At 36.7% G+C, this 26,407-nt stretch overlaps 1 protein-coding gene across 3 annotated transcripts in view; it reads right to left on the bottom strand.

Moving 5' to 3' along the window:
• The window catches only part of SPINK5 (serine peptidase inhibitor Kazal type 5), a 70,102-nt gene that overhangs the window by 29,994 nt on the left and 13,701 nt on the right, over nt 1-26,407 (bottom strand). For 2 of the 3 annotated variants that reach the window (XM_079771573.1, XM_079771574.1), the window contains exons 5-15: nt 17,579-17,706; nt 15,711-15,774; nt 14,681-14,808; nt 13,142-13,208; nt 10,124-10,251; nt 8,823-8,910; nt 7,496-7,623; nt 5,934-6,009; nt 3,248-3,375; nt 1,874-1,952; nt 1,412-1,539 (exon numbers count right to left, since the gene is read on the bottom strand). In XM_079771573.1, coding sequence (XP_079627699.1) covers nt 1,412-1,539; nt 1,874-1,952; nt 3,248-3,375; nt 5,934-6,009; nt 7,496-7,623; nt 8,823-8,910; nt 10,124-10,251; nt 13,142-13,208; nt 14,681-14,808; nt 15,711-15,774; nt 17,579-17,706 — 1,142 coding nt within the window. The remainder of the gene's footprint in view (nt 1-1,411; nt 1,540-1,873; nt 1,953-3,247; nt 3,376-5,933; nt 6,010-7,495; nt 7,624-8,822; nt 8,911-10,123; nt 10,252-13,141; nt 13,209-14,680; nt 14,809-15,710; nt 15,775-17,578; nt 17,707-26,407) is intronic. The other variant, XM_079771575.1, reaches the window with a different exon arrangement.

Below are 26,407 nucleotides of genomic sequence, written 5' to 3'. Positions count from 1 at the left end.
CAATCAATGTAAGACTTGTCCATTAATCAAATTAAAACTTTTTAAAAGTTTAAGAGAGTGCTGGAATATGATTTTTAAGTGTGCAAAAAAAGACTATAGAGGGAAGAATGATTCTCAAGAAAGTCAATACCCTTTACTAACATATCCATAAAATATGAGGTGAAAAGTCTTACGTTAACTAAAAAATTCAAGAAGCATTTTCTTTCCATACAAGGAAATTATCAGGAAGTACCAGAGTTGACCAGTAGATGGCAGAATAACTTCCTTGTCACTGGTAGATTAATGTAGAGGTAAAGCAAAAAAGACTGAAACATGCCTAAATACAGCTAAATACAACTACCACAAGTTGATCATGGCTTTGCTAAATTATCATATACTGTCTACATCATACATTGAGAAATATTATCACTTCGTTTTTCCTGTGTTGATTTTTCTATCATTCACAGCCGCTCTGAGCCTTTAATTTCCATCTAAAACTTACAATAATACAGAACTTATTTCATGTTTGTTGATAAGATTAAATGAGATTAGGTAGCAAAGCTCTTGGCAAGTACAAGACGATTATATGCATTCAATGAACCCTGATGACAATGAATACATAGTCATCATCTTGACTTCTATCTAACAGATGTTTAGTGTTTCCATGGCCCAAATACTATGGGATCAATCTTCTGGGTTCTGTTGTTTTCTACCAGAAAAGACTGCATGACTAAATCCTAAATCCAGAGATTCTGGTAGATAGAAAATAAATTGGAGTATCCCTTTGGACAAAGATCAAAAGACTTGCAGAATTATAGGCTTGTTTCAGGGGACACAGCATGCCATTTATTGTACAGTTATATCTTAGCCCCCTTTAAACAGTCATCCAACTCCTACACAAGAAAGTCACCATTCCCGAAGCAGCCTCCCCTTCTCTAACTGTTGCAAAGTCCTATCTTCATGTTGTACTCAGACCTGTCCCCCATAGCTCTCATCCATTTTAATTCTATTCCTTGAGGTCACACAAAATGAGTAGACAGGTAGTGAATTAAAATAAAATTTCCTAAATTTTGCTGTGTACCATAATGATATTTTACATGTAATCTCCTCCATTTCCTATTTCAGCTGGTAATCCTGCACAAACCTAAAAGCAACGAGTAAGATTATCATAGAGTGTTTTCTTTTCTGAATAAAAGATTGTGAGTTCTGAAATATCCTAAAAGAAATTATTCTGTTTCTTTTTACATCACAATAATTCCCTGAAAGCTCTCTACTTGCTATTTAGGGTTTGTGCTTTTTTTTTAAGCTTATTTAAATGTGACACCCAAAATTAAATGCTACACTGAAGAGGAAAATGTATTATTTGCAATTGTTTGACAATTTCTCTTAGTTCTATCTCCCCACTCCTTCAGAAGCCCTGAGCTCTACTCACAAGAAGACCTCGCACATGGAACAGGTGTTGCCATGCATTTTCCCATCTGGGCCCTGGATGGGGTCGTTCTCTCTGGTGCAAGGCAGTTTGCCACTCCTCACATACTTGCGGTATTCACTGCACAACTCCTGTGAAACAGAGGAGGCAAGTTTGAGGTATTGAACACAGGTTGGATCATATTGCAAGAATAACTGGAGATTGGACTTTTTCTTAAGTGGAGATCAGCAACTGGCTTATTTTAGAATAGTTCTTAATTTTGAAGACATGAATATTTCCAAGTGATGAAATAATGGATCCTCAACTGAAAAATAGTCACATATGTGTCTATGCACACATGTAAACAAACACACAAACACAAACTGTCCGCATGTTCCCTACAGCTTCAGGGAATTTATGGGTTCACTGAATGCCATCTATGGATCCCAGGTCTATATGCCTCTGACTTGGAGAAGGTCCCCTCACCTCAAAGGAAGTTGTCTCAGATTGTCCTTTATTTCTTGATTCAGTTTCCTTCTTTTTCTTTTCTTCTTCTTCTGCTTGGCTAAAAGAGAATGATTAAGAAAGAAATGAGTAAGTCATAAAATCTCCAGGTTGAAATTGATCTCAAATATCATTTAATTGCTACAGTTAATAGTAATTTAACTCTGTGCCTAACCTGTGCTCATATTAATGAAATCCTCACAAGTGCAAGTAGCAGAAGTACTATTTTAAGCCCAACTTACAGATGAGAAAACTGACAGAATGTAGAGCTTTCCAAGGACATAGAACTAATAAATCCAGACAGGATGTCAAACCTATTCAGAGGTGGTTTTCTAAACTTCCAGTACTCACAACTGTATCTCTGGTTATTATCTAGCTTTGCTCTAATCTGTCAGTCAATTTTCTACCTATGTCATCCTTGAAATCCCATGCTAGGTCATTTCATCCTTAAAGTTCTCAAGCTTTAGAAAGCTCCTCCTGGCATTGAGCCGAACCTGTAGGAGACAGGTTCCACTCACTGGCCCTACTTTCACGCATGGAGACAACCTAGAACTAGTCCGGTTTGCACATTTAAAAACAAAATCTACTTGGACATTTCCAGACTGCAACTTTCCCTTGGCTAAGTGTGCGAAGCCTTCATAATCCTCAAAGGCCATGGTTTTCATGCATTTCTCCATTTCCTCTAAATATGTCTTTGTCTTCCTGTTGAAGTGGCTCTCTCATAATTGAACATAGTAATGAAGCAGAAGGTTAATCTGAACCCAGTGCTTATATTTTCTAGAATCCCTTTCATAATAATAATTATCTAGTGGAAGAGAGAAATGTTAAACAAATAGTCACATGTATAAATTTACAACTACTGACTGATTACTATGATGAAGGAAAAGTTCTGGCTACTATGAGGGAGAAATTTAGTGGGTAGGAGCATAGAGTAGGTTTCAACAAAGCTCTTCAAGCTGATAAGACACACGGAGGAGTCAACTCCACCAGATCCCAGTCATTCCTTATTCTAAACCATTCCTCCAGGTTCTGTGTATGGACAGAGGCACTGCTTTGCATATTGGTTTGTTTGCTTGGGGATCAGTGGTGTGATTTCAGATGACTTCATCCTCCACTCTGCACAGGTCAGGTCCTTGGTCTACATCTTTTTTCACTTCCATGGGAGCTTAACCAACCAGTGATTGAGATATGGGAATTATTCTTACATAATTATGACATGGTGCAAAAATGTGGCACAATAATGCCATGGATAAGAAACAAAGCCAATTAAAAAAATAAAACATTAAAGCTAAAAATAAGGAAACACAGCAGAAAGGACAAAACCCTCCCACATTTTCCAGCTACAGCATTACTCACAAGAAGACCTCACACATAGAGCAGGTGTTGCCATGCATTTTCCCATCTGGGCCCTGGATGGGGTCGTTCTCTCTGGTGCAAGGCAGTTTGCCATTCCTCACATACTTGCGGTATTCACTGCACAACTCCTGTGAAAACAGGGAAATAAGTGGGATATACATTTCATTTCTATTCAAAGCAGCAGATCAAAACATCTGCAGTGGCAGAAACTAATGTTAGGTTTCTTTGAGCACAGGATTTTAGCTGTTTCTCTCTCAAATGTAAAGTTCAATTAAACAACAATCATCAGTTGCTAAGAGATGGGAGCAAATAAGACATACTAGGATGTCACAATATAATAAAAGAAATAGACAAGTTAACTCCACTATAACCTAAACAGAATAAAATAAGTGTGAACATAGAGGTACAATAAAATCTGAGAACTCAAGAAGTTGGGACCATGAAATCTGATTGTAGAAAGCAGGGGAGATGTCAGGGAATAAGAATAATTTGACTGAGATCATGAAGAGTAAATAGGATTTACTCCTTATTCAATGCATACTGGAATGTTAAGATGAGCTGAGAGATACAAGTAGAAAACTACATGGCATATATGGCATATAACAGAATATCAACTTCTGATTACAGGTAAAGTTTCCTCAAAAAATTAAAAATGGAGCTGCCATTTGACCCCATGATCCCACTTCTAGGAATATATCCTAAGAAGCCTGCAACACCAATCAGAAAGAACATTTGTATCCTTATGTTCATAGCAGTGCTATTTGCAACAGCTAAGATCTGGAAACAGCCCAAGTGCCCATCAGTTGATGAGTGGATTAAAAAAGCTATGGCACAATTACACAACAGAATACTATGCAGCTGTAAAAAAGAGAGATCTCTTACCCTTTGAGACAGCATGGAGGGACCTCGAGAGTATTATGCTAAGTGAAATAAGTCAGTCAGAGAAAGACAAGTATCACATGATCTCACTTATATATGGAATCTATTGAACAAAATAAACTGACAAACAAAATAGATCCAGAGACATAGAAGCATGCAATAGACTGAGGATCCTCAGAGGGAAGGGGAAGAGGGAGGGAAGAGATTAACTGAAGAGCTTATATGCATATAGACATAACCCATGGACACAGACAATACTGGGGTGAAGGCCTGGAGAGTGGATGGGAGTGGGGAGGAATGGGTCAATGGAAAAAAAAGAAGCCAAATAAGGAGACAAGGAGATTGAGATGCATCCTTGATTAGACATGTAACAAGTTATTTGTGGATTTAAGCAGAGCAGTATTGTGACCTGAATAATATTTTGAAACTTTACTCTGGCTGTGTGTGGGAGAACAGCTGGAAAAGGGAGAGAACAAAACCTAGATGAAAGATTAGGAGACTTTCATCATCAAAACAATAGGTGACAATAACTTACATAAGGCTATGGGAACAGATATTGTGACATTTCAGACGTAAAAATCATGCTTTTATAAAAATGTTTTTATTGATTTGAGAGAGAGAGAGGAAGGGAGAGGGAGAGAGAGATAGAAACATTGATGAGAGGGAAACAACATCAATCTGCTGCCTCCTGCACTCCCCCACTGGGGATTGAATTGCAACTGGGATATGTGTCCTGACTGGGAATCGAGCTGGTGACCTCTTGGTGCATGGGTTGATGCTCAACCACTGAGCAACACTGGCCAGGCTAAAAATTATGCTTTTTTTGATGTCTATGATCAAGGTATTTTTATCCCATCTCAGACATGAAATTTCAAAAATTCTTATGTAGAAAACATGCATGTAGAGTTTCTGAAAGGTGGTAAGCAAAAGTCAGCCCAGTCTGTAATTGATGAAACCATAACTGTTTTTCAGGCTTTGGATAAGTTATTTTTATTGTACATGGTTAGTCTCAGAAGCAGCAAGAATTGATCAAGTTCCCATAGCATTCTTGTCAATGTCATCCCCAGATTGAAGGGTTATGATTTTCTAGGGGGGTTTTATAGGGCAACTAGAGGCCAGGTGCATGAAAATTCATGCACTGGAGTGGGGGTGGGTCCCTCAGCCCGGCCTGCCCCCTCTCACAGTCTGGGAGCCCTCAGGGCGGGAGGCAACCTGGCGATCAGGGGAAGGTGATGCCCTATCACACCTCTGCTGCTGCCACTATCAGCAGCACAAGCCTCGGCAAGCCCTAGTTACCTGAACCTCGGGCAGCCCTGGTTATCTGAGCCTTGGGCGGCCCTGGGAGGCTGGGAGGCTGAGAGGACTGGGGGACTCCGGAGGCAGGCGCGCAGAGCAGCCAGGCCCGCCTGGGGGTGGGCCCAGCTTTGCCACACGCCTGCTGTCCTGGCGGGGCTGAGGGGACTGGGTGCCACCATCTTGTGGCTGTGGGCGCCACCATCTTTGAGGGCGTGACAGTCAATTAACATATTATCTCCTTATTAGCTGTGGGCGCTGCCATCTTTGAGGGCGAGGCAGTCAATTAGCATATTCCCTTCTTATTGGCTGTGGGCGCTGCCATCTTTGAGGGCGGGGCAGTCAATTAGCATATTCCCTCCTTATCGGCTGTGGGCTCTTCCATCTTTGTGATGGTGTGAGGGTCAATTAGCATATTCCCTCTTTATTAGATAGGATATTGCAACCTTTAGGCTCTTTGAAGTATGTTCAAATTATCATGCTAAGTAGGACTTATTGGATGTATTCAACTCACTGCAAATGAAGGTGCTTCTCCAGGTTCTCTCTTATTCCTTGCTTCTGCCTTTTTCTTTTCTTTTGCTTCTGCTTGGCTGAATGAGAGAAAATGAGAGAAGCCATAGGACCAAATATACAGGTAATAGTTTCTCGATATTCCTGCATTGCTAAACTGTCCTCCCTCCTTAGGAAGAAGCGATTTTGTCCTTTTATCACTACATACCAATGAGAAGCAACAAAACAGCCTCCAGTATGGCAAGATACCATAACTTCTTCATAGTTTCTGCTTAACTTTGAGAGAAAGAATGTAATTGTGCATCTGGAAAACTTGCTTTCTCTAAATTACCTTTCTTGCCTGTGGTCAGAAAAGAAACATCATTAATGTCCATAAAGGAGATTATCAAAACTGATACTGTGGCAACATTACACCTGGAGGCTGAAGGTGGCCGTAACAAAGCATATCAACTGGTCCCTTCTTTTCATGACTGGAGGTGAGGCAGAGAGGGTTTTGGCTACACTTTTAAGGTATGACTACAACTAGTCAAGGTCTTTCCCCTTAAGTCTATGAACTATCTACCTCATCATGCACATTAACCTTTTGCACTCGGATGTCGAGTGTGACTCGACACGGTTAGCATCGGTAGCAGCTCTTTTTATACTCTTTAATGTATCAATAATTTGAAATATAAAAAAATCCAAATAAATAAGTTTGTATGAAAAGAAACTCCAGTTTTTTTATTCTACTGCCGCGCTTTGTAAAATCTGGGGTATTTAAAAAATTAAATCCCGAGTAGAATAAAGGAATCGAGAAAAAAGCAAGCGAGTACAAAGGGTTAACTTTATTACTTCATCTTAAATGCACTGCTTACTCATGGCTGTGTTATCTAAAGACAAAATGTATGGTGGGTAGAAAAGGCCACACGCACCAGGGTAAACCAAACGAGCCTACATTTGCTTTGAACAATAGAATTGCATGATATGTATAGTTAACTGATGTTATTTCAACCATGCATGATTAGCAATCAATCAAGAGGACATAGATTCTAAATGTGAATCAATTACTTGAACTAAGCTCAATCACATAAATTAAGAGTAGCTCCAAATTTTGGAAGCAAGCTGTCAATTGTAACTTAGTGAAAAATGTTATATAAAGTAACATGTATTGTAATTTTAAAAGGTTCATGGTGGTTTCATGGGCAACTTTAACTCTAGTAATCAATTTCTACATTACGTGTTAGGTTTGGGCCCTTACGCCTCTGGAGGATGAGATGCCTATAAACTTGTATAAACTGTTCAACTATGAAATTTCAACAGTAGGAAAAATTGGTATTTGTACAAGTTCATGCTTATCAGAATGTTCCAGTGCTAAGAGAATGAGTGACAAATGAGGGCAAAACAGATACCTTAAAATAAATAGCTCTAGGTACTTACTCCTAGCTCCGTTACTAACATTTGCAGTGTAACTTACTCAATTCACTTCCCTATTTCAAGCCACAGTTTCCTCATATCTGAAACAAGTAGGTTTTTTAGTTTAGCTGTAAGGTCCCTTTACTTCTTGACAATCTAAAGCTCTATACTCACTAGAAGGCTTGACACATGGAACACAAGTTGCCATGCATTTTCCCGTCTGGACCACGAACAGGGTCATTTTCTCTGGTACAGAAAAGTATTCCGTTCTTTGCATGACCCTTATATTCGCTGCAGAGTTTCTGAATAATGAAAATGAGATAGTTTAGATTTAGTTCTGTGCTTATAAATTTTAGATTCTCTCTCTTTTTTTAATTTAAATTCTTTATTGGTTAATGTATTACATAAGTCTCCTTTCCCCCCATTGACCTCTCCCCGGCTACCCCCAACCTCCAGCACATACCCCCACATCCCTTCACCCATTGGTCCCCATCTGTGTCCATTGGTTATGCTCATATGCTCCCACCCCCCACCTTCCCTCATAGGTTCGATTCTCTTTTTAAAAAATATTTAAAAAGGAGAATTAAGAATAAAAATAAAACTTTTAGGATTTAGACTCATTCTCAAATTTTAAGTTAAGGGGATATAAATATAAATGTGGCTTAGCTCTTCTATCATTCAAGTGAAAAAGATAAGGAATTACAATATAAAAAGGTAAGAGATGGCACAAGTCAGAATTCAGTGCATACTAGCACAAAGCAAAGAATAATTCATGGAAGTTCAGAGAAGAGCTTATATCAGATTTGTATCGTTAGGATAATTTCCAGGAACACAATGTGGCAAAAAGTCCTTCAAGAGTAAGGATTATGTGTAAAGACACAGAGGCATAAAAGGACATGTTATTTCAAGCTAATCCTTTGTTGTCATGAGCATAGTGCTAAAGAATTAGTGGGCAAAGAGAGAAAGATTTGGGAACTGGTCAAAAGGAGACCTTGAAGATAAGTCAAAACCAGGCCACTAAAGTTTGAAAGGAATTTGGACTTTATTCTTAGGAAATGGGAAATGATAAATATTTACAGCAAAGAAGAATACAATCAAATCTTTGTTTTAGAAAGACTATCCAGTGAGATATGTGGAGGATTTTAGTGACTGGAGACTGAAGTAAGGGAAACGATAGAAAAAAAAAAAAAGAAAGGAAGAAAGGAAAGGAAGAAATTGGAGCCAGATAATTCTTTGATATATACCTTCATTTAGGAATAGGGAACTATTTTATTAATATGACTTGATTAATTTCCTCCAAATAGAGCTTAAAAATTGTAATGTCATAGTTATTATTTTATTCTTATAAATCTTATAAAATAATAACTATAAATTAGTTTCCAGAATACCCATCAGTAGTGGAGAAAAAATGAACCAATATTAAAAATGTATTCTAGAGTAAAATGCACATATACACATATACCACAAAAGTTCTAACTAGATTGATCAAACTAATCCTCACCTCAGTTTCTCTTTTAACTTTAACTTTTTCTTCAGCCTTTCTCAGGTTTTCATCTGCTTTATGTTTTTCTTCTGAAAAACGCCGTTTTCTGGAGAAAGAAACAAAAGCAAACAAATGACTATAATGCTTTAAATCTTCATGTTATAAAACTGTCATTTAGGCACAAGTGGAAAAGTATTCCTGAGTTCTTGTACAAACACTTTCTGATCACCTTAAAGTCCCTTGTCAAATTGAAATCTCCACTATTTCCCCAAAGAACCCCTTTCTTTCATTTTGCCTTCATGTATACCATTTCCTTTCATTGTAATGATCTTTTTTTTTTATCATCTTCCTTTCTTCTAAATCTCCCCAGCTTAAATTCTCCCTTCTTTAAGAAGACATCTTAGACCTCAAAGTGAAAATGAGAACATCTGTCATTGTTATTTTCATACCTGAATATTCACTTCTTATGGTACATTTTCATTTGGTTGTGCCATATATGTGTGTGTGTGTGTGTGTGTGTGTGTGTGTGTGTGTGTGTGCGCGCGCGCACATATCCATGGCTTTTTTCTGCTATTTAGCCTTAAGCTTCATTCATATAGTCATTCAACATTTAGTTAGTAACTATTTTTTGGCAAGCATTAGCCTGGGCATACAGCACAGTAGTACACAAAACAAACATATAACCTGTCTTTTTGGAACTTACAGCTCAGTAGAGAAGACTGACAGTCAATAAGCAGTCATAGAAAAAATTTTCCAATTACCAACTGCAATGATTGTTATGAAATAAAATCAGTAAGAGTTATAATAATTGAATCTCAATTAGATATTTTAGGAGATCTTATCCAAGCAAAGATAATGTTAAAATGCAATCCATGGAAGAGAAGACATTAACTGGTCAAGACTGAGACAAGCTGGAATAGGAGAGCACAGAGAAAGAACAGAGAGTTCAAGGATCTAGAGAAAGTGTGATGATCACAATGAGAAAATTACTGAAGGAAACAAAGTCTTGGTACCTGCTTTTACCCTCATTTTGTATTATGAATATCTCATAGAAGGCTTACAAAATTCCTGAGAAGAAATGCTAAGAAGTATTTTGTTATCCAGCCTTCTCATTGGGTAATAAAATCAATTCGTACTCAGAAATAGACATATATCATTAGGATCTATTTAATAGGTGGTATTATAATTTGTAGAGAACATAAAATTGCTCGAAAATTCTGAACAACAAATCTTCACCTCAACACTGTTCTTACTCATCATTCCAATCAATCGCCACTTCACCTTCTGAGTCACTCCAAAGAAACCATATCTGTACTCACAAAATGTCAGCACACAGGGCACATTTGTTGCCATGCATCCTGCCATCGGGGCCACGGACTGGGTCACTCTCTCGGGTACAATAAAGCCTTCCATTCTTCACTTGGTTTTCATATTCTTTGCAAAAATCCTTTAAAAAGACAAGCAATTACATTGAACACGTTTCTACATTTTAATACAGAAAATGTATACCAGAACTTCATAGTTAAAGAATGTCAGATCTTAAAGGTGTTGGTAAACACATATTACATATTAATGAGAATTAATAAAAAATACTAATTACATTGTGAAATTACTCAGTGCCTATATTTGCTATGTGGTATATTTATTAAAAGGTAAAAGAGCCTTAGAAAGGATAAGGTTGAGAAAGTATTTTCTAAAACTAGATAGTTCTTGTTAACTTTCAAATCTATGAAAAAATATAATAAAAACAAAAGATCTTTCATGGCGTTCCAACAAAATGCAGCAGCCAAAACAAAAAATAAATAAAAGTTGACAATGAATAGAATATACAAGCTGTAAGGTGAGATACTTACATGCTACTTAATATGGATCAAGTCAAGAATAATCCAAACTAGTTGGCAAGGAAAAAAAATAAGCTGGTATCCAAATGCATTAGGCTTACGTTAGTTTGTTTTCTCCATGGAATTGTGCATCATTTTTATGTACTCTGTTCCTTTATAGATGTTTATTTGTAATATGATAGGTGGAGACCTTAGGAGAGAGTGAATCTAATTTTCATTCACTCCCCTTCTTAGAGTGATAGAATATCAAGATGAATATTTATTTAGAAAACCTTAAAAAGATTATTACTTCCCTGCAAAATCTGGGAGGTTTGTACCTATTTCTTGATGCTTTGGTTCAGTATTTTTGGGTTTTTCTTTGTGTTTTGAAAACTACTATTTGATGTGGGGTAAATTTATACACACACACACACAAATTACTCTAGACTTGGAAATCTCTATATCAATAAACATATATTGTGATGACATATATTACTACAATATAACCTACAATAATGCTTCCCTTTAGACCTCTCTTCAACTGTGTGACCTTCATTTTTCCATTTCAACCAAGAAAACATGAACATAAAGTGTGGTTTGAGTCAGAGACCTGAGCAGCTGGATTGTGCTTCAAACCCACTGGGAGAAGCACATAAAATCTCACTACTTGTGAGAGCCAAATCCCACCACCTACAAAATGAAGTTTTTAGAACAGATGCTCTTTAGGACCTTTTAAAAAAATTGAATTCTCTCTCTTTTTAAATAATACATATTGCTTAGGACACTTTAAAAGAGAATCCTAATTACCTCCTAATAAAAAGATATTTGTTTTTGGAGGAGCAATGGGTGTGCTCCAAACTTCCTGGTTGTAACAATCTAGGAATACAGACACAGAAGTCACCTGATAACCATAGCATGGTAATAAAATCAATGTGCAATGAGTCCCATAAGAGAAACAATGATAATTTCAGTTTATAAGTTGTGATTCACCCAAGGAAATTCTGTAGAAATACTTTTGTGAGCAACCCACTGACAGTTTAATTATGGGGCAGATATTGAGTCATCACAATAAACCTGTCCTATTCAACATAATCATGTCCAATGACCCCACCAAAACAATTACCCCAGCCACAGAGAGGATGAGGGAAAAGTAGCCGAGATGTGATGAAAGACAAGGGAAAAGAACTCTGTTTACGGAGTAGTAAAATGCTGACTATCACATGGTGACCCAAGGTTTCAGACTGAAGTTTAACAACCACCACTAAAGAACTGCTTTTCAAATTTCAGTGAGTATTGAACAAATTGTTGACAACTCTGAATGCTTCATGCTTCTTAACTGAAACACTGAATACCCTATGAAAGTTGAGATATTTGCTTCATTGAATAGCAATATGAAGTGAAAGGTCAGGCCTTGACTACCATAAACTGGATCTGTGTTTCCCTTGGGAAAACATATGCCTTACAATCTACAAGAATTGTATACTTGTATTAGCACATAAAGGTGCAAGACATAGAATCCCAAACCAACAGGAAAGCAGAATTGAGATCATTTATTCAACCTCCTCATTTTGCTGCCAAGAAAAATTGAGGCCCAGAGAGAAGAGATGACTGGCTCAGTTTCACACACAAGAGCATGACAGAGCTCAGACTAAAACTCAGGCGCTCTGACTCCTCAACAAAAGGTTAGTCATCAATAATTTAAATTATTTAGCAAAGTAACTGCTATCACTTTTATGGAAAGTAGGTTTACTAGCCTTCGTGATTTAAGAAATCCAGGCTGAATTACCTACAATGTCTATTCTATTAACAAAATGAATATCATTTTCATGCTAGATGGAAAATTTTAAATCATCTAATAATATTTAAAAGCTTAATTGTGGGTGTATTTTTAAAACCACAAGCTCAATATTTGTTTGAGATTTTCATGTAACAGAAGCAAGACCTTTATAAATGGGATTATACATAAAATATACTAGTGGATATATTGTTCAAAAGACTCTATAATTATTGTTATTTTATTATTTTTTAACTTAGAATCTCATTTTTAATTTGTAATAAAACTTTACAACTTGATTTTTCCCCCAAAACATCAACAACTGTAAGAACCTGTTAATAAAGGTCTTAAATAATAAAAAAATATTTTTAAAGTTATTCCTAATTTATATTGTTATATTTTTTATAATTTATTCAAAGCAAGATTAATTTACATGAAAGCCAGAGAGAAGCCTGATGAAAATTAAGTAGAATTTAATTTGCCTAAACTTTCTGACTTACATTCTTTTTTTTAAGCAAAGAGGAAAATTGCATATTTTGAGCTTTTGATGAGAAATGCTGTTTTAAAAATGAATTTAATTATTAATATACTAGGAATTGTCAACCTGGGGAATTGTGAAATTAAGGGAAAGAATAATGTGATAATGAAGGACAATGACATTATTAAATGACCTCAAATGTTTAAGCATATGTTTATTAATATTTATAGCCACAAGAACCAAATTGTGTTGGTGAATAATTTACCTTTTCAGCACTTCGTCGAATTCTGGTTTCATCTTGTTGCTTTCTATTTTCTTCAGCTTCTTTTAAGCTGTGAAGAATGAAAACACTTGGTCAGTTTATAGTGTTCAGTTTTTAGTTCCTATTTTTAGTGTTCAGTTCTGTGTTAAGTACTTTTATATCTTTTGCCCTAACTTGTTAAACTGATCCACTTACATTAGACCAGCTTTTGTCTGTCTTGAATGTCTGAGCCTGAAAATTACTAAAGATAAGAAAGGGTTCGAAACTGACTCACTCAGTCAATTAGAAGCTTTGTTCTGTGCAGCTTGATGGGTGTGACTCCTTGATTGACAAACATATTGTCAGGAGAATTCCCTTTAACAGGCAGAACCAAGAGCATTAAAACAATGCTGTGACAAGGTGAAACCAAACTGAGTATTGGAAATATTGTCATCCACACCCTATGTATAGCTTTTTATACCTTGTAAAGTACTTTGTTTGCCTTCATGTAAAAGCATCATTGTTAATAAAAGCTACATGAAACTGAACTTCTAAGTCCTTTCATATCACCTATGATCTAATTACAATCTCTTCCTACATTATTATCTTAGTTCTACAGAGAAAGAAACCAGGAGTTAGGAAGGTCAAATTCTCCTTTTTGGCTAATGCATAAAGAGAAAATGAAAGTTGCAGAATTAGTGCAGTTTTGAACACTAAAAGCACATGTCTCTTACTTCTAAACATGTGAAAATTTGGCTGATTTCCAGTCTAGAAACCAGTTATAATCACTATATTGTAAACCTGTTAAGACATGCCCTTGAATTCTACAACAGTGCACTGTAATTTTCAAAGGCAGGTGTGAAGTTCATTAATCTGTAAATCTTTCTCTGTCCAGCTTTTTTAAAGATCCCAGAGATGTATACAGAGCACTTTAAGGCTTGCCAACATACGGATTAGAGTCTGTATCTTGTTGAACATCCAGAATATTAAAGACTCATTGGATCGTATTCATACCTGGGTCTCAGTGCTCAGAACCATGTCAGGCACCCAGGGAAAGATTAACCTAACAGTTCTTCCCTTTCATAAATTCCATCTTTTTATACTAATAATAAATTCGGCCACATGACATTGCTGTCATTATTATTATTATTTTAAATTAGACTTTCATTGTAATAAGAGTCTCTATACCTGTCCCAAAAAAGCAATGCGTGTCAAAAGACTGAACTAGGTTATTCCATATGAAAGTGCTTTTTAATTTTCAAAACGTTATGTCTTATAAGACATTGTGCATTTTCAAGTCATTATAATGGAACAAATTAAGACTTAAATTTAATAACGAACATTACCACCTTATCCACTCCTTTTAAGAAACTTTAGCAAATGAAATGAATTAAAAAGAGAAAAGCCACTCTGGGAGCAAGGACCATTTTGCCTTATGAAAACAAAAGACTGCATGCCTTGTAATAAGGACTTGATCTCTCTGGGGAGTGGTACTTAGGACAGCCACCAAGGGCATCCTCATCAAGCCCACTGCTTGGCCTGCTTGGGGATGGTGATACTCACAACAGCTCAGCACACATCGCACACTTATTGCCATGCGTCCTTCCATCAGGGCCACGAACTGGATCATTTTCCCTCGTGCATCCAAGTCTTCCATCCCTCACATAAGGCCGAAAAGCACTACAAACATCCTAGAACAGGGGAAGAAATGTGACATTTGCCACCCTGATTGTAATGCTTACAACGCTGCTTTCAGAAATTATATAGAACTCAGTGCCTCTCTGTCCAATGCATACTAGCCACCTAGAGCAGTCTGAGACGTGTAAAGTAGCTCCATATAATTCACGTGAAGTATGGAACTCATTTACTTATTAATTCATTTATTAGTAAACATGGATAAACTACTGTGTGCTAGAACTAAGGTAGAACACAGCCCTTGCCCTCAGCTTTCTCACAATCTACTGGGTGACACAGACAAAGAGAGGTTTAAAATAAAAGTCTTGGTGGAGGTAATCACCAGTTCCTATAAAAAGGGCACCAAAACTTGACTTAGAAAAGTCATTCAGCAAGAACAAGTCAACTGTGATATAGTGAGATGTTCACTTCCTTCCCCTAACATCAAAGGCTCACAGAATTTTAGCATAAAAAGAAGCTAGTTAATCCAAATCTCATTTTTAGATATGGAAACACTGGAACAGGATGGTTAAGGGATTTGCCCAAGGTCTCCTGACAGCAAGTGACAATGCTGAGATTTCAATTTAGGTAAGTGACAGGAGTGTAGTGACCTTTACTACTACACAGGTAGTTCCCTTTAAACTAATTTTCCTCCCTCCCTCCCTACCTCCCTTCCTTCCTTCTGTCTTTTCATAGAAAGCTGAAATAGAGCTGAAAGGTCTAACTACTAAAGTAGCCTAGTCTAGCTTCAGAAACTATCAATTGCTTTTCATCAAACAAGCAGTATTCCAGTTCGAGCACAGCAAGAATTACTTCTTTCCAACCACCCCACCAATGAAGGAGGAGCAAAGAGCCTTCTCTCTCTTCGAAGTCAGTGCCCCAGCCCCAGTGTTCCCACCACTCTGACATTTGTGCTCACCTGCTCTGGATTACTGCTTTCACACTCGCCTTCGTTTTTTATGCCAACTTGGGACCTGGTTTTACTGGAATTGAAAGTTCATAGACATAGTTTAGTATCACAGAACTTGTCATCATTTGAGTTGTTAACTTATCTTCATTGTTTTGTAATTCTTTGCTCTTGAAAACAGGCATCACATTGCATCATTTTCTTTACTTACTCTAAGGAGAGCCTAGGTTTATAACTTGGAGTCAAAGAAATGAAATCACATTCATGGGACAGTAAGATGCACACCTGTAAATGTTATTTCTAGATCTGTTTTGCTATGTCCAGAGGGGACCCTATTAGAAGTGTGGGAAAAAGTAAAGCTTGTAACTAGATATTAGATTCCTCCCAAGGAACTTTGTTGTTGTTGATGTTGTTGGTTTTAATAAACAAATTCAAGTTTACAGTATCTAGCATTCCATTATACCATCCTTCATTTGGGTTATGCTAACTAACATTTTGTTTTTCACGGGAAGTTCATAAAGTCCTAATAATTAATCTTATTCCACCTAATAGAGCTTTAAAGCATATCTGAAAACATAGAACCATAAATGTAGGACACACTTCCTACTTTCTATAAAGATAAGGCAGCTTACAACTAAAGCATTTGTATAACAACAAAAATCCAATACAAACAAGAAAAGTAAAAACTTTAGTAAAGTGATAAGAAAAGTGTCATATCAAAAAATGTCAGCTGAAGAAAACAAAAATATTAAATTCCAACATGATTCCAGAGTTTTCTTGAAGACCAAGCTAAGAAATGCAATGAGCAGAATGACTCACTGCACAGGACATGAAGCATACCAGAAATGATGGGAGAAATACTTACACCTGAACCAGAGATTTAAAGAATCTACCACAGGATTCCCCACGTATGTCAGAGTAGAAACTAAATGTGCAGGGTGCTCACAGCAGTGTTAGAAAACACATATCTAATAAAAACCAGTATGTTCTTTGCATGTCTGTTTTTGCTTTCTGTTTCTTTATGTTGTCCCTTGGTAAGAGTTGAAGATATAATTTTTAGAGTGTATTTCTGAAAATGCAGTCATGTGAGGGATTGGAGTGATTTAATCCAGTGGTGCCTTGGTTAAGATACTTATTATAAGGAGGGATAAGCTTGCAGAACTTTGAAGACTAAATATTTTTCATAGCCTTTACCAGTCTTCTCAGACATTGTTTGTTATATTTACAAAAACTGAAGAGCAGACAATTAAAAATTGAGGTCACAAGCCAGAACCTGCAAAGCAAGTATGCTATCTTGTTAGTTAAATACAATCAATAACCAAACCTAGTATTGAGGGTGGAGAAGGAACAAATGGGGCAAAATATAGGACAGCGAGATGCTTTATTAATGTGGTGAAGATTGAAGCGATGAAAAGAATTTCAACATTAAGAGTCCCAATTACCAAAAAAAAAAAAAAGAGTCCCAATTACCTACTCTAATACTATAAATTACTGAGAACTTAATATAATTTGATGATTAAATAATTCTCTGTGAAACAGAATACTATCAGAAATAGATAAATAGAAAATAGATGAATGTGTGTAGTATATTGTTTGTATGTATAGATATATGCTTATTATATGTATGTATAGATATAAGCTTATATCACTGCTTCATAGAGGCAGTGGTAACCATCAGATAAATAGCACACAAAAGTGCTTTGTAAAATATAAAGTGTTATAAATATTGTTCTTTAAGGGTAGTAAAAGAAGTGGTTCTAATAATTTATGGATGACTAACTCCCACAAAATGAATCATTAAAGACCATAAGAAAAAATGTGTCATGTAATTATACAGAGAACATGCTGTAGGGAAAAAGACTGCTTCAGAGAATACTCACATGTTCTCAGCACACAGGGCACATCTGTTGCTGTAAGTTTTCCCATCTGTGCCACACACAGCTGCATTATCAAAGTTACAGATAAAATCCCCATCTCTTTCTCCTTTTCTGAAATCTGCGCAATTCAACTGCAAGAGATGTGGTTAAAGAACATAAAAATATTAAGAGAGAAAATATTCCTTAGGTACTTAATTAGGTTACTGGTTTTTTTAAAAATATATATTTTTATTGATTTCAGAGAAGAAGGAAAAGGGAGAGAGATAGAAACATCATTGACTGGCTGTCTTCTGAACACCCCCACAGGGGATTGAGCCCTCAACCCAGGCATGTACCCTTGACCAGAATCGAACCTGCAACTCATCAGTCCACAGGCCGATACTCTATCCACTGAGCCTAACCAGCTAGGGCATAGGTTACTGTTTTAAGCCACAACAATATAGCTCACTGGAGAAGGAAAACATATTAAGGAGACCACACTGAGATAATAAAATCAGGGATAATAAAACATGGTTCAAGAACAGAGGTATAATTAGATTTGAGAAGAATTCAGTATAATTTTAGCTCCTTGCTATCTGTGTAAGATACCAAATCACCTCTCTGAAACTTAGGACTGTTTATAAAATCCTGCTTGCCTTCTTTACAGATTGGTATTGTAGATAATACATTTTCAAGCTCATTGTAAACTATAAGCTGCAATAAAGTTTCTGTTATTACCAGTTAGGGTAATGATCACAAGTCAGATTTTTAGGTTCATAGTTCTAACTCTGCCACTTACTAGCTATGTGATATGGAAAAGTTACTTAACCTCTTTGTGCTTTAATATCCTCATTTGCAAAATGCATACAGACTGCTCTCAGGATTATAAAGAGATTTAAATATATTAATACATGTGCAGCATCTAAAACTGTGCCCAGTACATCATAACCATTTATTGTTGTTGTTCTTGTTCCTGTTGTTTTCTCTACTGACAATCAAACCAATAAAATTAAACACCTTTTAGAGATACTTGAAGAAATCCCAAAATCATGACTTCAGTAATATGATATATACTTAGGGACAAACTTGAACAGTGAGAAAAACAACTGCACTAGGTAATAACTGAAGACTAGTGTTTAACTCTCAGATCAGCCACCCACCTACTTCACCTCTTTGAACTTCACTTTCCTCATCTGAAAAATGGAAATTCACACCCTATCCACATTACAGATTCATGTTGAAGATCAAATGAATACTTATGAAACATTATTTGGCAACTCACTATTGTGACATAAGCTAACTAAAAAATACATAGAGTTAACTTGAATTTACTTGCTTTCTAAAATCAAAGAATAAAAGTGGAGATTTATTTTTTATGATGTCACATTGCAAAATAAAATTTTTATGTCAATATTGTCATAATAAAAATATTTAATTATAGATATGAAACATTTAAAATATAGACCTGAACCTAGTATGTCATACAATAGGAAGAATAAAGGTAGGATAAATACAAATATATAATGAATCTGTAAAACAGAAGATTACATTGAGAAACATATGGCATGAATAGTGGGGTATGTCCTATAGCCAACTAAGAGGGAAAAATTAAAATAGAAAAGAAAAGCTATAGGACATAGCCCACTATTCATGCCATATGTTTAGGAAGAGGTAAAAAATGGAGTGAACACAGGATAAGTAATGGCCATATGTGTTATTTTCACCCATTCGGTTTTTTATTTTTCCTTAAAAGACATTACACACTCCCTAGGCTCTAGGCATTACATAGACTGTCACATCACCACAGGGGGCAAAAAAAGAATGAAAAGAAAAGTAAACAACAAAAGAAAAGAAATACATGCTCTAAGAAACTTACATTCTAGTGGGAAGAAGTAGACAATAAATACAAAGAATTTTAAATTATAGTAAGTGCTATGAAAAATATACTGAACAATATAATAGCACCTAGAAGAGTGGCTATTTTAAATATAGTGTCAAGAAAGATCTCTCAGCAATGGTAACATTTGGGGTGATATGAGATTAAGGACAAGGAGCTGGCCATTAAAGATCTGAGGGAAGAACATTCTAGGCATAGAGAACTCCTATTGCAAAGTATTTGTGATAGGAACTAGATTGCTCTCTTCACTGGGCAGAAAGGAGCGAAGTATGGATGGAGTGTAAGAAAACGACAGGGGCTTTGCCAGTGTGGCTCAATGGTTGAGCATTGACCTATGAACCAGGAGGTCACAGTTAGATTCCTGGTCAGGGCACATGCCCGGGTTGTGGCTTGATCTCCAGTAGGGAGTGTGAAAGAGGCAGTTGATCAATGATGCTCTCTCATCATTGATGTTTCTATCTCTCTACCCCTCTCCCTTCCTCTCTGAAATCAATAAAAACATATTTAAAAAAGCAACAACAACCAAAGGGAGCTGCTGATTTTCTCTGAATATCATTTTGTTGAAACTATAGAAGCCTCAGCAATGTGAACCAAAGTTATTAATTTCCACAATCACTGCTATCCCTCTTCAACAGAAAAATCAACCGCAGCATACTAGGTCACAGGTGTTAGCAGAGTGATGACAGGGCAGGTCAAAGCCCAGCTGGGAGGTGATGAGAACAGGTGCAAGCATTTACTACTCCACCTCCTCCTCCTCCAAACCCCAAGGGCTGGTGGAGCACAACCTACAGAGAACACCTCTTCCTAATGCTGACAATTGCTGAGAGCTTACAGACGGATTCCTGACCTGCTGGAGTGGCAGTGAACCAGAGTGTGCAACACTGGCTCCAGAACCTTCAGCTGTGGGCCTTCCCTTTTCCTGTCCTTACACTCACTGGAGAGGAAGCCACTAAAGCTTGGTCTTCAATATTATCTAACTCACTCTAGCAGGAAAAAAACACACAACTAAAGCCATCAAGGAATATTATAGTAAAAAATCTGTATATTTGAGGAGTAAAACAACATAAAAGATATGGTAATATGAACAGAATAAGTATCAACTGAAGCAGAATTATTGGAATGCATAGAAAAATAATTTACTGAGAACATAACTATGCTTCAGAGAGATGAGGGAAGATATTGCAATATAAAGCAAGAAAAAAAGAAGTTACAAAGGAAGAAAAACGTGGAAGCTTTAGGTATGAAAAGTATTTAAATGGTAATAAATAAGCCAATATAAAGAATAAAAATAGGATAGGTACAAATACATAATGAATTTATGAACCAGAAGATCAGATTAGGAAATTCACATAGAAGACCTAAGAAAACACCAACCTAATTTAAAATAATCTATAAAAACATAAAGAATAAATTTAGAAATCTTCAAGAAGAGGTAAAAATATACAGGAAGAATATCTGAAGAAATAGGGGACATCGCTAGAATTTGTGAAAAGTGAAAGAAGAAAAGTAGCCATAGCAACTCAAATCTATAACCTGGGCGATAACAAAACTGTGGAAGTTTAGGGGATTTTAACAAAATGAACTGAGAGCAGACTAACACATTAGGGGAGAAGAGATATTAACAATAAACACAGACATTAGTAATTGTGATAAATTATAATTACAGATATTTTATTTAGGGTAGTCATGAAAAGAGCAACAAAAAGATATGTTACATTTAAGTCATCATCAAAGAAAAGCCAAAGGAAGAAACTACTTCAAAAATAATTTGTAAAAAAAGTCTAGTAACTAAAAATATGAAAAATTGTGAAAATCAACTCCTAGTAAAACAAGTAACAAAAAGTGTAAATTGACTAACCCCACAAATTAAAAGATAATATGTGTTTAGATTTTAAGTATAGGAACAAAGAGAAAAATTAAAATAAAAAGGCACTCAAATATTACAATAGGGTAAAAAAGATATATGTAAGGTAAAAATGAATGAGAGCAGAGCAGCAATATTAATACTTAATATATAGAATTGAGTCTAAAATGCATCCTAAGGAAAAAAAGGGACATTATATAAAGTAATAGGAAGAAGGGGAAAGGTAAAATAATCATGAGCTTAAATTCACCTAATAATACAGGTTCTAAATATGTCAACAATCAACAGAATATGATAGATAAATCAACAACTGGAATAAGAGATTTTGGCACACACTTCTCAGAAACTATAATATATTGGGAATTAATAAAAAAGCTGATATGATAGATTTCTATATGACTTATAAAACAAAGAGATGAAAATAAAAATATATGCAATGTTTATTGGAAAAAAGATATAAACATTGGCTATACATACAATGAAAGCATAATATTCACTAATTTTAAAAGTAGTATTTCAATAATTTTAAGTAAATTTATGGAGTTATACAACCATCACTATAACCTAATTTTACAATATTCCCATCATTCCAAAGGTTTCCCCTGTACCCATTTATAGTTAATCCTAGCTCCCAGCTCCAGCCTTAGGCAACCACTGAACTTTCTGACTCTATAAATTTACCTTTTCTGGATATTTCATATAAATGGATTCATAAATATATAATTGGCTTCTTAAATTTTGCATAATATTTTTTAGGTTTATCTATATTTTAACAGCATCAGTGGTACATTCCTTTTTAATTGCTGAATAATATTTCATTGTAAAAATATAGCTCATTTTGTTTATCCATTCACTAGTGGACATTTAGGTACAGTATTTAGATTGTTTTCAGTTTGGGATTATTTAAAACAATGCTGCTATGAATATTCACATGCCTGACTGTGTGGGCATGTGTTTTCACTTCATTGGGGTAGATTTCTAGTACTGAATTTGCTAGGTCATATTTAACATAACATCATATTAAACACAGCAAATATTAGCATAACATCACAAAATAACATATGATATTAAACATAAATTCATGTTTAATTTTTTTTAAATTGCCAAACTGTGTTTCAGTGTTGCTGCACCCTTGTATACTCCTCTCAGCAATCTGGAAGTGTCCGAGTTTCTCCACAATCTTAACAATATTCTCTATTTTCTATCTTTATGATTAGAGCCACTCTAGTGGTAGTGTGACTATCTCACTGTGGTCTTAATGTACATTTCCCTAAGTAATAACAATGAGGAATATATTTTTATGTGCTTATTGGCCATTAATATACCTTTAGTGTAATGTTTATTTTTAGTTGAGCTGTTCATCTTTTTATAATTGAGTTGTAAGAAGTCCTTATATAATGTGGATAGAAGTCTTTTACAATACATGATTTGTGAACATTTTCTCCCAGCCTATTATTTGCTTTGTAATTGTTTCAGTAATCTCATTTCAAACACAAAAGTTTCTAATTTTAATAAAGTTCAAATTATTAATTTTATATTCATGAATCATGTTTTTGGTCTCAAATCCAAAAACACTCCAAATTCCTGATTTTTTGTTATGTTTTACTCTAAAAATTTTATAGCTATAGTTCTTACACTTGGGACCATAATCCATTTTGAGTTAATTTTTTTGCATGGTATAAGGTAAGAATCTAAGTTTATTTTTATAGTTATAGCTATTCAATTTTTTAAGCATGGTTAACTAATCGTAAATGTAAGGTATCTCAATTCTATTCCATTGATCTTTATGTCTGTCCTTATACCCAATAACACACTGTTGTGCTCACTGTTACTTTTTAATAAGTTTGAAGTCAGTTACTGTTAAGTGTCCCAACATTTCTATATAAATACTAGGTTCAACTTGTGAATTTCTACCCAAAAAATAGAATAAAAAACGTCTGCTAGAATCTTCATATGAAATAAGTTGTATTTGGAGATTAATTTTGGGAGAATTACCATGGACTACCTCACCATTTATTTAGCTCTTTCATTTCAATGTTTTGTAGTTTCTAATGTACAAGTCTTGCATTTGCAATTTTATTTTTACACTAGAGGCCTGATGCATGAAAATTCATGCACTGGAGGGGGGTGTCCCTCAGCCCAGCCTACTCCCTCTCACAGTCCGGGAGCCCCTGGGGGGGTGGGGGAGGTGACCCAGCGATCAGGAGAAGGTGACACCCCATCACACCTCTGCTGCTGCCACTGCTGGCAGTGCAAGCCTCTGCCAGCCCTGGTTACCTGAGCCTCTGGTGGCCATGGGCGGCTGGGCAGCTGCCATCCAAGGCTTGCCTGCACCTCAGGTGTCAGCTGAGCAGCCACCATCCAAGGCTTGCCTACACCTTGGGCTGGCCCTGGGCAGCTGGGGGGCTGAGGGGACTGGGGGACTCTGGAGGCAGGCGTGTGGAGCGGCCGGGCCCGCCTGGGGGCAGCCCTGGCCTTGCCGCGTGCCTGCCACCCTGGCGGGGCTGAGGTGACTGGGTGCTGCCATCTTGTAGCTGTGGGCGCCGCCATCTTTGAGGGTGTGACAGTCGATTAGCATATTCCTCCTTATTGTCTGTGGGCACTGCCATCTTTGTGACGGTGTGAGGGTCAATTAGCATATTCCCTCTTTATTAAATAGGATATTCTATTATTTTGTGCTATTATGATTGAAATTAATAATTTAAATTTTGGATTATTGCTAGTATATAGAAATACACTAGAGTTTTGGTCCTGTATACTGAAACCTTGCCAAACTTGTTTATTAGTTTTAGTAATTTTTCTTTTTGTGGATCATTAGGATTTTCTATATATAATGTCATTTCCCTATAATTAAAGACAGTTGCTTCCTTTTCAATCATGATGTCTCAAATTAATTAAGAAATTTGGCCTTACATTGGCTAGACCCTCCAGTTCAAGTTGACTAGAAGTAGTGTGTTGAATAGAAATGGTAAGAGCAAACATCTTTGCTTTCTTCTCAATCTTAAGGTCAAAGTACTCACTTTCTAACCATTAGGTATAATGTAAGCTGTAGATTTTTCATAGATGCCCTTTATCAGCTGAAAAAGTTTGTCTATTGTTAGTTTTCTTGTGTAAATTTTTATCTTGAATGAGTGTTGGACTTTGTTAAGTGCTTTTTATTCATCTATTGAAATGATCATGTAGTTTGTCCTTCATTCTTTCAATATGGTGCATCAAATTTTCTGTTGTCAAACCAAACTTGCATTCCTAAAATAATTCCTACTTGGTCATGGTTTTCTTTTTTATGTTCACTAATATGTTGTTTAAAATATTGCCATCTCTGTTTATGAGGGATATTTGTCAGTTTTCCTTGTACTTGTCATATCTTCCTTTGGATTTTATATTGGACTAGAGGCCCGGTGCACAAAAATTCATGCCCTTGAGGGGGATCTCTCAGCCCGGCCTGCCCCCTCTCACAGTATGAGAGCCCTTAGGGGATGTCCTACTGATGGCTTAGGCCTGCACCCCTGCCGGAGGTGACTGGCCAATCAGGGGAAGGCATTGTCCCCATCACCCCCTTGCTGCTGCTGCCTCTGGCATCCCTCTGTGGGAGGCGACCACGCCCATCAGGGGAAGGTGACGCCCCCATCACGCCACTGCTGTTGCCACTGCCGGCCGCCGCAGCTGCCTAACCCTTGGCCTGGCCCTCGCAGCAGCAGCTGTTGTGGCTTTGTCCGGAAGACATCTGGTCTAATTAGCATATTACCCTTTTATCATAGACTAGAGGCCCAGTGCATGATTGAATCATGCACGTGTAGGGTCCCCTACACGCTTTCGCTTTCGATCACGGGGGAGCTGGGTGCCTGTCTGCTGGTGCACCAGGCCTTTCAGAAGCCTCTGGCGCGGCGAAGGCTTCTGAAAGGCCTGGTGCCTGAGTGGACAGGCACCCAGCTCCCATGCTTCTGAAAGGCCTGGTGCCGGAGCGGACAGGCACCCAGCTCCCCCGCTTTTGATGGTCCACGGTGGGATGTGAGCTCGCTGCCCCAGAGGCCCCTTCTGTGCCGCAGCACAGCCATGGCGCAGACACTGAGCTCGAGCCGCCGCTGGCGATGCGAGCTTAGCGTCCCGCTGGCCCAATCGGCCCCCCCCCGGCCCCCCCGAGTCCCGCCCCCCCGCGCCTCCTGGCCAATCGCGGGCATAGCGAAGGTACGGTCAATTTGCATATTTGTCTATTATTAGGTAGGATAACACTGGCTTCATTAGAATGAGCTGGTAAGGTTACCTACTCCTCTATTTCCTGAATGAGTCTGTAAAAGGTTGGTATTATTTCTTCTTTCAATATCTGATGAAAATCACAAATGTAGTCATCTAGATCTGGTATTTTCTTATGGATTTAATTATTTTACTTGCTATAGGTCTATTTTGACCTTCTATTTCTTCTTGGGTCCATTTTTAATAATTTCTTTCTTTCTAGAAATTTGTCCATTTCATCTCAGCTATCCACTTTTATGGCATAAATGTGTTCATAATATTCCATTATAATCTTTGTGATTTCTCTAAGATATATATTTACACTGTATATTTCACTCCTGATTTTGGAAATTTTTGTTTATTCTTTCTTTTCTAGGTCAATTTACCTAAAGGTTTGTCAGCTTGTTAATATTTTCAAAGAACCAACTTTTAGACTTGATTTATTATTACTTTTTTATTTCTTATGATTTGTACTTCATTAATTCCTGCTCTAATCTTTATGTCCCTTCTGCTTGCCTGGGGTTTCATTTGCTCTTTTTTTCCTCTATCTTTCTTAATATGGAAGCTCAGATTATTAAATTGTGACCTTTTATCCATGGATATGGAATCGATGATACAGAGGACTAAGTAAGGGACTTGAGTATCTGTGGATTTTGGTATCTGTGAAATCCCCCATGGATACCGAGGTATGACTGTATATTACTTTAGCTAAAACCTGTTGAGTCTTGAATTATTGTGTTTTTGGTTATATTCAGTTCAAATTATGTTGTTGTTGTTGTTTTTTTTAAAAAAAAAACTAATTTCAGAGAAAGGGAGCAGGAGAGCGAGATAGAGTCATCAATGATGAGAAAGATTTATCAAT

The sequence above is a fragment of the Cnephaeus nilssonii genome (assembly GCF_951640355.1).
Source record: "Cnephaeus nilssonii genome assembly, chromosome: 5".
NCBI lineage: Eukaryota > Metazoa > Chordata > Mammalia > Chiroptera > Vespertilionidae > Cnephaeus > Cnephaeus nilssonii.
Note: the sequence above shows the minus strand (reverse complement) of the source record. Positions and strands in the feature narration are given on the sequence as shown.